Source organism: Rhinopithecus roxellana, chromosome 21 (genome assembly GCF_007565055.1).
Source record: "Rhinopithecus roxellana isolate Shanxi Qingling chromosome 21, ASM756505v1, whole genome shotgun sequence".
NCBI classification, from domain to species: Eukaryota; Metazoa; Chordata; class Mammalia; order Primates; family Cercopithecidae; genus Rhinopithecus; species Rhinopithecus roxellana.
Window position 1 is genome coordinate 828,688 of NC_044569.1, and position 14,872 is coordinate 843,559.

General features: G+C 42.0%; 1 protein-coding gene across 1 annotated transcript in view; it reads left to right on the forward strand.

Moving 5' to 3' along the window:
- Window positions 1–14,872, forward strand: part of GREB1L (GREB1 like retinoic acid receptor coactivator) — a 162,907-nt gene that overhangs the window by 108,802 nt on the left and 39,233 nt on the right. Inside the window, exons 18-19 of the mRNA XM_010354886.2 lie at window positions 3,786–3,966; window positions 7,788–7,980. Of these exons, the coding sequence (XP_010353188.2) occupies window positions 3,786–3,966; window positions 7,788–7,980 (374 nt within the window). The remainder of the gene's footprint in view (window positions 1–3,785; window positions 3,967–7,787; window positions 7,981–14,872) is intronic.

Consider the following 14,872-nt stretch of genomic DNA (forward strand, 5'->3'; position numbering starts at 1 on the left):
CAGGATCATGCGTATAATGCCAGTGCTTTGAGAGGCCAAAGCTGGAGGATTGCTTGAGACCAGGAGTTTGAGACCAGCATGGGCAACATAGTGAGACCCCCATCTCTTAAAAAAGAAAAAACACTTAGCCAAGCATGCTGGCACATGCCTGCAGGCCCAGCTACTCAGGACACCGAGGCAGGAGGATAGCTTGAGCCCAGTAGCTCAAGGCCACAGTGAGGTGTGATCACACTACTACACTTAGCATGGGTGACAGAACAAGGCTCTTGTCTCTAAATTAAAAAAAAAAAAAAGGTAATTTTTATTGGAATTACTTTGAATCTCTAGATAAGTTTGAGGAAAATTCAATTTTAACTTTATTTTATGATGTAGCTCTATTTAGGTCATTTTTAACATAATTAGTAGTTTCATCATTTTCTCCATAAAGGTCTTACATGCCTTTTGTAAGATTTATTCCTAGATATATAATATATATACAGGTAGATATATATATATGTAGATATATAATATATATATAGGTAGATATATATATATATATATATATATATTTTTTTTTTTTTTTTTTTTTTTTTTTAGACGGAGTCTCACTTTGTCGCCCAGGCTGGAGTGCAGTGGCACAGTTTCAGCTCACTGTAAGCTCTGCTTCCCGGGTTCACACCATTCTCCTGCCTCAGCCTCCCGAGTAGCTGGGACTACAGGCGCCCACTACCACGCCCAGCTAATTTTTTGTGTGTAATTTTTAGTAGAGACGGGGTTTCACCGTGTTGGTCAGGATGGTCTCGATCTCCTGACCTCATGATCCAGCCGCCTCTGCCTCCCAAAGTGCTGGGATTACAGGCGTGAGCCACCACGCCTGGCCGATACATAATATTTTTTTAACATCCTGTAAATTTTTTTTTAAGTACACTTCATAACTACTGCTTGTGTACAGAAATGCAACTGATCTTTGTAAACTGATTTTGAATTCATCAACTAAATTCTTATTGATTCATCCATAGATTATTTTGTGTTTTCTACACAGACATATTATTAGTAAACAATGATAGTGTTATTCTCACTTGTTTTGTTTCTTACTTTGTAGTTATAAGCCAAATATATATATATATATACATACACACACACATACATACACACACACATATATATCTCAGGATATACAATTACAAAATGTGAGTCAGGCCGCACAATATGCATTAAAAAAACAGGAAAAAAAGCACAAAAATGGAAGCAGTGAATTAAATAATTATGGATACGTTTTTCTTTTTAAATGTATCTCTGTACTGTTCAGTTTTTCCAAAATAAGTATCTATCACTTTCATTATGAGGAAAAAAAAAACTTAAAAGTCTAAAAGACAATTTAAAAGTAGGGCTGATTACTAAAAACACCCAGTTAGAAATAAAACAATCAGGTAGCTCTGATGTGCCTGCTCAGGACAGAGCCATCAGCCTGCATAGTTATGGACTAATATACCATGTTATTGTCAAGAAAACAACCTCTTAGATTTCTGTAACTTTGTTTTTCCAGTAAGGGAATGTATGCAATTGACCTGTCAAAGATATACAGTCATCTTTACACTTGATCTTAGCCAAAAAGCCACAGTTGGTCTTTACTTCATTTGTTTTGAAAGGCAGCAAACTCATAATTATCAATACAATATATTTTATCCTCTTTATGAATTATTTATAATCGTTTCTTTTTAGGATGCCTTAACTCATGCTGCTTATTTCCTAAGGATAAACTGGAAATACAGACTAATTTGTAACTGGTACTACACTCCCTGTTTTACAGATAAGGAAACAGACACTTTAGAGATTAAGTAGGTCCTTTCTCTAATGCCTCTGCTGGCTTCCTCTACCTACCCCATATACGTTGTCTCCATCGTGACACTCATCAAAATTTTCTGTCATCTCCATCATAAGCTCTATGAGATTTAGATCTTATTCCTGTTCCCCTCTGTTTCCCCAGACCTAGCACAGTAACTGGCATGGCACATGGTAGATAGATGATCAATAAATAGCTATCAAATGTTGAATGAGTTTTTTCCTCTCTTTTGTTTCTTTTTTTGTTTTTTTGAAACAGAGTCTCACTCTGTTGTCCAGGCCGGAGTGCAGTGGTGTGATCTCGGCACACCACAACCTCGGCCTCCTGGGTTGAAGTGATTCTCCTCCTCAGCCTTCTGGGTAGCTGGGACTACAGGCGTGCACCACCACACCCAGCTAATTTTTGTATTTTTTTATAGAGATGAGGTCTCACTATGTTGCCCAGGCTGGTCTGGAACTCCTGGCCTCAAGTGATCCACCCGTCTTAGCCTCCCAAAGTGCTGGGATTACAGGCATAAGCCACCACATCTGGCCACAATCCACTTTCAAAAAAATCACAGTATCTGCCAAATTAAATGTTTGATTGATTGCTTTTGGAAATATTCACAACAAAATTTGACTACATTTGGGTGAGAATTGAAAACAATCGGTGAGTAAAGGCTCCTCATGAACAGTGTTTGGAAGCAAAATTACCTTTCTGTCCACCTTTTCTGGTATAAAGAATTTTTCATATGGTAAAACATTTTTTTTCTGTTATACCATTTAGGCCTGTTAGTATTACAGCATCTAGATGCTAATTAATTACATGTAATTCTTCATTGAGCTGCATTTATATTAAAAGAAAAGACAGATAAAATTAAGTCAATGTAATTCATAAAAGTCTCTTTATTTAAAGGAAGATTTCCTCTTTTAATCAATTATCTCAACAACAGCTTTATGTGCCTAGAACTACTTTAGATGTGTGTAGAAGTAATTTTATTGGCCGGGCGCAGTGGCTCACGCCTGTAATCCCAGCACTTTGGGAGGCCGAGGTGGGCGGATCATAAGGTCAGGAGATCGAGACCATCCTGGCTAACACGGTGAAACCCCGTCTCTACTAAAAATACAAAAAAATTAGCCGGGCGTGGTGGCAGGCGCCTGTAGACCCAGCTACTGGGGAGGCTGAGGCAGGAGAATGACATGAACCTGGGAGGTGGAGCTTGCAGTGAGCCGAGATCACACCACTGCACTCCAGCCTGGGTGACAGAGCGAGACTCTATCTCAAAAAAAAAAAAAAAAAGAAGTAATTTTATTATAGACAGAGACAATGATACGGTATTAAAGTTTCTTAGTTTCTAACATGTTGAGAATATAGCAATCATGACTAATTCAGTTCAGTTTATTAAGTTGGTACATAAATCCAACATTCATTGAGGTGTGCCAGTGCTCTAAATACTGTGCAAGATGGTCATTGTATAAAAATGAGTAAAACACTACCAAAAAGCTCACAGTCTAACGTGGTATCTTTGAGCATTAATATATTGGGTTTTTCTTTTCTCATATATGTTTTGTTGCTAAATTTAGGGTAAAGAAGGCTTATATTAATTTGGTCAAGAGCTGTAGCCCAAAGCTTAATTTTTTTCCAGGTGGCCTGTTGAAGCCATTAGCAGCAGCACTTTATATGCAAATAGAATTTAGTGAAGCAAAGGTCTCATACACTCAGCTGCTTTTATCTCATGTACCAGAATGTTCCCTGTATTTGTGTCAGGGGTGGGAAGTGACGGGCAGTGTTATGAAGAAAAGGATATCTGATATTTCCTCCTCATACTGTGATGGGGAACATAAAAAGGAAAAAGTATCTGCTCTGTAAATATCTTCATACAGTTGGTACCCAGTGTCAGCAGACAGTGAACTCAAGTCTGTCTCCTGTGTGTGTGTGTATGTGTAAAAGTGTGTTAAAAGATTAATTTTTTTCTTCTTGGCAGGTGTCCTTGTAGACTTGGGTCTGGAGGAAAATGGGACAGCCCATCAGAGAGCAGAAAAATATGTTGTTCGTCTAGACAATGAGATTCAAACCAAGTTTGAAGTTTTTATGAGGAGAGTGAAACAGAACCCGTACACACTGTTTGTGCTAGTTCATGACAACTCCCATGTGGAACTAACGAGGTGATTGGTTCAGAGTGAGCAAATGGAGTCTCCCTTCTACAGGAATAATTGTTACCTAATGAAATGTGTTAAATGTGGCCAGGCGTGGTGGCTCACGCCTGTAATCCCAACACTTTGGGAGGCCGAGGTGGGTGGATTGCTTGAGGTCAGGAGTTTGAGACCAGCCTGGCCAACATGGTGAAACCCCATGCTACTAAAAATACAAAAATTAGCCGGGCCTGGTAGCACATGCCTGTAATCCCAGCTACTTGGGAGGCTGAGGCAGGAGAATTGTTTGAACCCAGGCACTGGAGGTTGCAGTGAGCCAAGATCACACCACTGCACTCCTGTCTGGGTGACAGAGTGAGACTTTGTCTCAAAAAAAAAAAAAGAAAAGAAAAGAAAAGAAAATGTGTTAAAAGTGATTCCAAAGCCCAGGGACCCTAACATTTGCTGTCTTCTTACTGGTAACCTTTTCCTACCCTTTTCTTGTTTCCTCAGCTTTTCTCATCGATTTCACGTTGGTTTTATGTTAACTACATATGTTGGTCCATTTTCATGCTGCTGATAAGGACATACCTGAGACTGGGAAAATTTATAAAAGAAAGAGGTTTAATTGGACTCACAGTTCCTCATAGCAGGGGAAGCCTCACAATCATGGCATAAGGCAAGGAGGAGCAAGTCACATCTTACAAGGATGGCAACAGGCAAAGAGAGAATGAGGAAGATGTAAAAGTAGAAACCTCTGATAATATCATCAGATCTCATGAGACTTACTCACTGTCACAAGAACAGCACGGGAAAGACCCACCCCCGTAATTCAGTCATCTCCTACTGGGTCCCTCCCACAACATGTGGGAATTATGGGAGCTACAAGATGAGATTTGGGTGGAGATACAGAGCCAAACCATATCTTTCTACTCCTGGCCCCTCCCAAATCTCATATCTTCACATTTCAAAACCAATTATGCCTTCCCAACAGTCCCCCAAAGTCTCAACTCTTTTCAGCATTAACTCAAAAGTCCAAAGTCTCATCTGAGACAAGGCAAGTCCCTTCTGCCTATGAGCCTGTAAAATCAAAAGCAAGTTAGTTTCTTCCTAGATACAATGAGGGTACAGGCATTGGATAAATATAGCCATTCCAAATGGGAGAAATTGACTAAAACAAAGGGGCTACAGGCCCCAGTAGGAACTCTGTGTGGTGGGTCTGACCCCACATTTCCCTTCCACACTGCCCTAGCAGAGGTTCTCCATGAGGGCTCCACCCCTTCAGCAAACTTTTGTCTGGGCATCCAGGCATTTCCATACATCTTCTGAAATCTAGGCAGAGGTTCCCAAACCTCAGTTCTTCACTTCTGTGCACCCACAGGCTCAACACCATGTGGAAGCTGCCAAGGCTTGGGGCTTCCACCCTCTGAAGCAACAGCCCAAGCCTGTACATTGGCCCCTTTTAGTCATGGCTGGAGCAGCTGGGACACGGGTCCAAGTTCCTAGGCTGCACACAGCACATGGCCCAGCCCACAAAACCACATTTCCCTCCCAGGCCTCTAGGTCTGTGGATGGGGGGGGTGCTGCCATGAAGACCTCTGACATGCCCTGGAGACATTTTCCCCCATTGTCTTGGGGGCTAACATTCGGCTCCTCACTACTTATGCAAATTTCTCCAGCCAGCTTATTCCCCCTTAAAATACTATCAGATCTCATGAGACTTTTGCTGTCACAAGAACAGCGTGGGAAAGACCTGTCCCCGTAATTCAGTCATCTCCCACCAGCTCCCTCCCATACCACATGGGAATTATGGGAGCTACAAGATGAGATTTGGGTAGGGAAACAGAGGCAAATCATATCACTACACTCTGGATGAATTAAAGATTCCTGAAAAAATTTTGTTTTAAGAGCTTGGTAGCACTCAGCTTTGTCAGAGAAAGGACAGCAATAAGGAAGTTAGGATGAATGAGCTCCTGGAAGGGTGATGTGCTTCCCTCTCTGCCTCCAGCGCACTTTTCCATTTGGCCTTGCTTCTCTTCTTTCTTCTCCCACTATTTCTCCTCATCTTTGCCCTTCTCTTTTCCCTCTTGCCTTTAAAAGCAGTAGAGATGCACTTTCATGACCTGAAATCTTCCCCAGTTCCCCAGTTTAAACAAGAGAATATCATATTTACTGGATGAAATTATTATTATTATTATTGAGATAGAGTCTCGCTCTGTCGCCCAGGCTGGAGTGCAGTGGTGCAATCTCGGCTCACTGCAACCTCCGCCTCCCAGGTTCAGGCAGTTCTGTGCCTCATCCTCCCAAATAGCTGGGATTACAGGTGCCCACGAGACATCTGGCTAATTTTTGTATTTTTAGTAGAGATGGGGTTTCACCATCTTGACCAGGCTGGTCTTGAACTCCTGACCTTGTGATTCACCCGCCTTGGCCTCCCAAAGTGCTGGGATTACAGGCGTGAGCCACCATGCCTGGCCTGGATGAACTTATTAATGAAAGAGAAGTTGGCAGGGTACAGTGTCTCACACCTGTAATCCCAGCACTTTAAGAGGCCAAGGCAGGTGGATTACTTGAGGTCAGGAGTTCAAGACCAGCCTGGCCAACATGGTGAAACCCTGTCTCTACCAGAAATACAAAAAAATTAGCCGGGCGTGGTGGCACATGCCTGTAATCCCAGCTACCTGGGAGGCTGAAGCAGGAGAATCACTTGAACCCAGGAGACAGAGGTTGCAGTGAGCAGAGATGATGCCACTGCACTACAGCCTGGGTGAAAGAGAGAGATTCCATCTCAAAAAGAAAAAAAAAAAAGAAGGAGTCAAATGTGGAACCACTTTTGCTCCCAGATCAAATTATAGTAATTATCTGGTAGGGGACATCTTTGCTTCTATGGATTAAAAGGCAAATCGGCAGGGGTGGGGGGTGGCAAATAGTCATCATGTATTACATATCATGGTTTGTCCTCACCATGTAATGGGTAGAGAAATTTCAGGCATCATCAAACATTTATAGATTTTCTTTTCTCCAGGAGATGCTGAGGTTAAGAATCTGGAAGTTTTTGGTTTGTGGCAGGGAAATGTCAGAATTGCAAAAGCTCTTATTCAGAAGCCAGAAAGTGTTGGATAATCCTCCACAATCTGAAACCTAGAGCCATACATAGGTATAAATAAGATCTTGTAGAACTTGTTAGATTTCAAAGAAAGGAAGGAAAGGAGAGAGAGAGCGGGAAAAGAAATTTTGCCCACATCTATTCAGGTCTTGGTAGTCTTCTATGAGCAGGAATGGCTCATGGACCCTGTGTTGCCCAGGCTGGAGCGCAGTGGTGTGATTTCTGCTCACCGCAACCTCCTCCTCCTAGTTCAAGCATTTCTCCTGCCTTAGCCTCCCAAGTAGCTAGGATTACAGGCACACACTACCACACCCAGCTAATTTTTTTTGTATTTTTTTTTTTTAATAGAGACGGGGTTTCACCATGTAGGCCAGGCTGGTTTTGAACTCCTGACCTCAGGTGGTCTATCTGCCTTGGCCTCCCAAAGTGCTGGGATTACAGATGTGAGCCACCATGCCCGGCCCAACTGCAGATTTAGATATCACTGGTCTAAATAACTGAGTTTGCACTTTGAGGTATATTGGGAATAAACTGAAAAGGAAAAAAAAAATACATATTCCTGAAATCTGTCTGAAAAGAGGGAATGTAAATTTTTTCCCTTCTGTGTCAAATTTTGGTTGTTTCTACTCTGCTCCCAATTGAAAAGAGATAGAAAAATAAAAACTAAAACAGTATCTCCTTGTTAGGGTCTGATTCTGTATCTACTTGGTTAAATGAGGCATTAATATGACTTTCAATTTTTCTACAGTGTCATTTCAGGCTCTTTGTCACATGGCGAACCCAGTCATGGACTAGCTGATAGGGTCATTAATTGCAGAGAAGTTCTGGAAGCTTTCAACCTCCTGGTGCTCCAGGTCAGCTCCTTCCCATACACTCTGCAGACCCAACAGTCCCGTATTAGCTCTAGCAATGAGGTTCACTGGATACAGCTGGATACTGGGGTGAGTCTCTTGCCTGCTATCTGATACACTGTCATGTTCTTAGTTCCCCAGAGGGTAGGACCTTGTAACAAAATATGTCACGGCTTAAGATCATATTCATAAGAATTCAAAATATAATATAATGCTTTATGTAAGACTTCAAAAATCTGGCCGGGCGTGGTGGCTCACGCCTGTAATTCCAGCACTTCAGGAGGCCAAGGCGGGTGGATCACGAGATCAGGAGATCGAGACCATCCTGGCTAAGATGGTGAAACCCCGTCTCTACTGAAAATACAAAAAATTAGCCAGGTGTGCTGGTGGGTGCCTGTAGTTCTAGCTACTCGGGAGGCTGAGGCAGGAGAATCACTTGAACCTGGGAGGCGGAGGTTGCAGTGAGCCGAGATCGTGCCATTACACTCCAGCCTGGGGGACAGAATGAGACTCTGTCTCAAAAATAAATAAATAAATAAAAATAAATAAATATCTAACGTAATTCTGTATCTTCCAAAAGTTCCATATATTTACAATTATTATAAGACTAAAGTCTAGTGAATAGTATCCTGTATAAATCTGATTAGGTGGTTCTTAGGTATCGTGCAGATGCAAAATTATCTGTCCTATATAATTTTTCAAAAAGAAAATGTTAATGTTATCTGAGGCCATGACCAATATCCTGGATTTCCTTTGTGCCTTCATATGATTAATTTCACCCTGAGACCTGGAAATTTTATTGTCCTCTTGGATGGCCTTTTTGTCATGTTTTAGTCTGATGATCTGCATCACTGTTAATTACTCTCTTGCTCCTCCAGCAACTGGGTTTTGTTTTAAATCAGTTTTCACAGTCTTCTGCATGAAATGGGATGATGGCACTGTTACTTTAAATAACTCCATAGTAGCAGTGAATGTGTTGAGACTACCTATCTCAACATTGGATATATCCAGGGATTTATAGTTTTTACTCCAATCTCTACTATTGAAAAATATTTTGTATGACCTACAAACTGTATGCTAAATATACTATCAAAGAAAAGAAATATGAGTTTCATAAAAATAATAAAAATTAGCCATTAAGCAATGGGTCCTTCATTTAAAAATACTGAACACACTGGATATTTTTAAATAAACATGTTTAAGTAAAAAACACCAAAAATGTCTTACATAAAACTAACATTTATTTTTCAACCCAGTGCATTTTATTCTGTCATGAAGAAGGTAAGTTTTCGCTGACTTTGCGCTCTTGTCTTCGAGCATTGGTTTGTTCCTTGCAAGCAGGAAGCTCAGGTCCTTGAATCTTGTTGTCTTCAGCAGTCACTGCCTTATGAGAACTAACTCAGTGTGTTCACTGTCATTAGAGATTACTTTGAGCTTTTGCTTTGCTTTCTTGGTATCTTCTCCATGCCAGCTCCAGCCATTCATTGGGCAGTCGAGGTAGGGATGAGATAACAGAGCTGCCAGAGCTGCCTTTGCCTCCAAACTACAAGGGGAGCCTATGGGCTACCCAAGTAGCTGCTGGGTTGCTCTGACAAAGAATGGGATTGCCAAGAGAATGAATGGAAATAAAAATTTTTTTTTAAATTAATTTTTTTTGAGGCGGAGTCTCGCTCTGTCACCCAGGCTAGAGTGCAGTGGTACGAACTCAGCTCACTGCAACCTCCGCCTCCCAGGTTCAAGCAATTCTCCTGCCTCAGCCTCCAGAGTAGCTGGGATTACAGGTGCCCGCCACCATGCCTGGCTAATTTTTGTTTTTTTAGTAGAGACCAAGTTTCACCATGTTGGCCAGGGTGATCTTGAACTCCCAACCTCAGGTGATCCACAAGCCTCTCAAAGTCCTGGGATTACAGTTGTGAGCCAAGAATAATTAATTTTTTAATCCCCCAGATAGTTCTCCTATTATACATTAAATTTCAGTATATTGTTGGAGTGTAGAGAGAACTGTCCTAATTCAGTCTTTTCCAAAAGGGATCACACCCCAGTGATAGGAAGAAGGACCAATAGCGTCTGCCTTTATTTTCTCTTACCATGAAATAGAGAAACAGGTTTAAAATAATTTTCCTTAAAAGTCATTTTAGCCGGGCACCGTGGCTCACACCTGTAATCTCAGCACTTTGGGAGGCCGAGGCAGATGGATCGCTTGAGCCCAGGAGTTCAAGACCAGCCAGGGCAACATGGTGAGACCCCATCTCTACAAGAAGTACAAAAGTTAGCCAGACATACATCTGTAGTCCCAGCTACTCGGGAGGCGGAGTTGGGAAGACTTTTTGAACCCAGGAGGTCGAGGCTGCAGTGAGCTGAGATTGTGTCACTACACTCCAGCTTGGGAGACAGAGCAAGACCCTGTACCAAAAAAAAAAAAAAAATCATTTTAAGGAAATGATTAATTTTTAAGGTTTAATAATGGTATTACAGTTATTTATTTATTTATTTATTTTTGAGTCAGGGTCTGACACCCGTGCTGGAATGCAGTGGTACAATCATGATTCACTGCAGCCTCAAACTCCTGGGCTCAAACAATCCTCCCACCTCACCCTCCCAAGTAGCAGAGCTACATGCACATACCACCATGCCTGGCTAATTTTAAAAATATTCTGTAGAGACAGTGTCTCACTATATTGTCCAGGCTGGTCTCTAACTCTTGGCCTCAAGCAGTTCTCCCATCTTGACCTCCCAAAGTGTTAGGATTACAGGCATGAGCCACTGTACCTAGCCTGTGGTTATGTTTCTGAAAAGGGTTCTTGGCCAGGCACAGTGGCTCACGCCTGTAAACTCAGCACCCTGGGAGGCTGAGATGAGTGGATCACTTGAGATCGGGAGTTCGAGACCAACCTGGCCAATGTGGTGAAACCCCATCTCTACTAAAAATACAAAAATTAGCCGGGTGTGGTGGTGGGCACCTGTAATTCCAGCTACTCCGGAGGCTGAGGCCGGAGAATTGCTTGAACACAGGAAATGGGGATTGCAGTGAGCCGAGATTACGCCACTGCACTCCAGCCTAGGCGACAGAGAAAGACTCCATCTCAAAAAAAAAAAAAAAAAGATGAGGGGCTTCTTATCTTAGACATATCTAGTGATGTTCTTCTGGATTAAAGATATGATATCAGGTATTTGTTCAAACTAATTGAGAGGTGAAGAGTTATACTCTTCTTCAATTTAAGATTTAAAGAAATCGTCCCTGAAATTGAGATCAACATGGGATAAAGGGGGAAAAAATTTAATTTACAACAACTTTATACGTGTAAGGGAGAAGTTCCTGATGATTAGCATCCTTTAGTTATCTTGAAGCCTATATCCCAGGAGGGATAATTGGAAAAAAGCAAATTAATTGAATTCAAAAAATATGATTGAGCACACTTGTGGACTTGTGTTGAATCTTGCAAAGAACACACAGAAAACTGATGGTTTAAGCCGAGTACAGTGGCTCACACCTGTAATCCCAGCACTTTGGGAGGCCGAGGCAGGCAGATCATTTGAGGTCAGGAGTTCGAGACCAGCCTGGGCAACATGGTGAAACCCCATCCCTACTAAAAAGACAAAAATTATCCAGGCATGGTGGCGGGCAACTGTAATCCCAGCTACTCGGAAGGCTGAAGCAGGAGAATCACTTGAACCCGGGAGGTGGAGGTTGCAAATAACCGAGATAGTGCCACTGCATTCCAGCATGGGTGACAGAGTGAGATTCTGTCTCAAAAAAAAAAGAAAAAGAAAACTGATAGTTTAGAGGAGAAAGCAAAGTATATATCTAAGTCACTATTATCCAGAGGAGAATAAGACAATTTCAGAAAAACAAAATGCTCTGGGAGTTGAAGCAAGGGAGGAGTCACATTTATTTGAGAGGTCCAGGGGAAGCTCCATGGATAAGAGAACAGAGGATGATGGCCCTAGGGAGACAGGAAGGCCTGGGCAGGGGAATGGGGGCAGGAGGAGGCACTCCTGGCAGCAGACAGTGTGGGCAGGGGACACAGAGGAGGAAACTGGGCATTTTTCAGAGAATGCTGCGTAGGATGCAAAAGAAGCCTGGAAATACACACATGGAGGCTGTGAGTGCCAGGCTAGCAAAGTTTACACTTATTATACAGGCATTAAGGATTTTTTAGCAAGAGTATATATACATACACACATATATATAGCATTATTAGAATTTAGTATATAGTATATATACTATATATAGTGTATATATATACACACACTATATAATTAGAATTTGTGTGTGTGTATATATATATATAGCATTATTAGAATTTACCTGTTTCTTGTTAACAATGTAAAATGTTTAGTTTGTTTACTACCACCCTGGAAGTCCTGTGTCCCTTCTGGACACCCCCACTAAAGGGTAACACTATTCTGGCCTCCTGTACTACAGATTTGTTTTGCTCAGTATGGAGCTTATATGAATGGAAACATGCAGTATGTACTGTCTTGTTTCTGACTTCCTTTGCTTAACATTTTGTTTGGGAAATTTGTAGTTTTCATGAATCGTAAATCATTCTTTTTGCTTTGTGTGTGTGTTACATTGTATGACTCCACCACAGTTCATGTATCCATCCTATTTTATTTTACATAGTACTGCTGTAACATCCTGGCACACCCTTTAGTAAATGTATGTATGCATTTCTTTTGGGTCTCTGAGAGTGAAATTTCTGGGTCATCAAGTACGCAATTGTTCAGCTTTAATAGCTACTGAGAGGCAGTTCATTCAATCTAGAGGCTAAGTCAAAGTGATTAGAAGTAGATCAGTCAGTGGCTTTTCTGATAATTTGGGTTAGAATGAACAAATATATGAATCAGAATAATGGTCCTGGCAATAAAATGGATGGGAGACATGGTACGTTTTCTAGGATTTGTTTATTCAGGGAGAGGGAAGAACCAGAAATATTTTTGAGGTGTTACCTTTAGTTGGAAAAAAGAAGTTGAAAGAAGTTTTTTGTTTTGTTTTGTTTTTTGAGACAGAGTCTCACTCTGTCAGCCAGGTTGGAGTGCAGTGGCACAATCTCGGCTCACTGCAACCTCTGCCTCCCGGGTTCAAGCGATTCTCCTGCATCAGCCTCCTAAGTAGCTGGGATTACAGGTGTGCGCCACCACGCTTGGCTAATTTTTTATATTTTCAGTAGAGATGGGGTTTCACCTTGTTGGCCAGGCTGGTCTTGAACTCCTGACCTCAAGTGATCTGCCCTCCTCAGCCTCCCTAAGTGCTGGGATTATAGGCATGAGCCACTGTGCCTGGCCAGAAGGAAGTTTGATTTGTGGAGGGCAGATGAGACTGACTTTGAGTTAAGATGCAGGTGAGCACACCATTGTGTAGATTACGTTTTTTGTTTTCTTTTTTGTTTTGTTTTGTTTTGTTTTAACAAACAGTGATTATTGAGGCAGCTAGTGTGGTTAGAATCATGGAAGAAAATAACAAAGAGAACTGCCAAGAGGGCAGGGAGGCCAAGGGCCAACAAGTCATCACCACTGGCGTTGGCCTCAGGAGTCCTTGGTGACCTTCCAGGGAACAGCATCTGGAGAGCAGAGCGTTGGACAGGAGCAAAGGCAGAGACAGCAGCGAAAGCACTGGGAGCATGGAGGGTCAGTGAGAGGGCAGGCCTTCCACACAGGGGAGTTTGCCTTATGAGAAGGGACATTCTTCCCCCAGAAATAGTGATTCAATAAGTCATACGATTTATGATACCTGAAACGTATCTTTACAGTAAAATCATTCAGTTTCATAACTCATGGTTTAAAGAATGGTTCCACTCATTTCTATTAAAACTTTTGTAACACAAAACCATAGTTACAGTTTAATGCAAACAGAACAGATGGGGAAACCATTCACTTGTAATTCTAATTTTTAGTAGCTCTAGTTCTCAGAACCCATACTGGCTCTAGTTAATCACAGGCCATCTATTTACCAACCTGCTAAGAAAAAAGAGAGAGAGATAAAAACGAGGACAGGTGGATGCAAGGTGGATGCATCGTATCCAGCAGTTCTAATGCTGTGTCAGGAAGAGCAGCAGGCTCGGAGTAGGATTTAATAATTTCCCAAAGAAAAAGGGGCCAAGGATGAGCAGGAAATGTGAAGACCAAGTACACACTTTTTTTTTTTTTTTTTTGAGACGGAGTCTCGCTCTGTCGCCCAGGCTGGAGTGCAGTAGCGCTATCTCGGCTCACTGCAAGCTCCGCCTCCCGGGTTCATGCCATTCTCCTGCCTCAGCCTCCTGAGTAGCTGGGACTACAGACGCCACCACCTCGCCCAGCTAGTTTTTTTTTGTATTTTTTTTAGTAGAGACGGGGTTTTACCGTGTTAGCCAGGATGGTCTCGATCTCCTGACCTCATGATCTGCCCGTCTCGGCCTCCCAAAGTGCTGGGATTACAGGCTTGAGCCACCGCGCCCGGCCGACCAAGTACACACTTCATAAAGCTTTTCCAAATGACTCTGTGTCTGCAGTCTAGATGAGGAGGGAAGCTTAGATGGGATGACTTTTTTCCCTGGGAAATGACTTATTTGACACAGTTACCCAGAACACAGCTAAGCCCAGAACGAAATAAGCAAAGGCTTCTAGCCTTGAAAACAGATGTCATTCAATCTATGTTGTCAGTCTCCAGTATCACTAAGAACATACTCCGGTGCTCTCATAAAGCCTGTTTACTCTCAAACGTATTCCCAAAAGCAGGGTTTTGGGGGGGGCCTCAAAAAATTAAAAGCTTTCAGTTAAAACATGCTTTATTTTTATCTTATGGGCCTTATAAATCATACAGTTGTTTCTCTTTAGATGGTTACTAAAAAGCTCAGAACCAGCCAGGCACATTGACTCATGTCTGTAATCCCAGCACTTTGGGAGGCCGAGGCAGGTGGATCACCTGAGGTCAGGAATTCAAGACCAGCCTGCTAACATGGTGAAACCTCATCTCTACTAAAAATACAAAAATTAGCTGGGT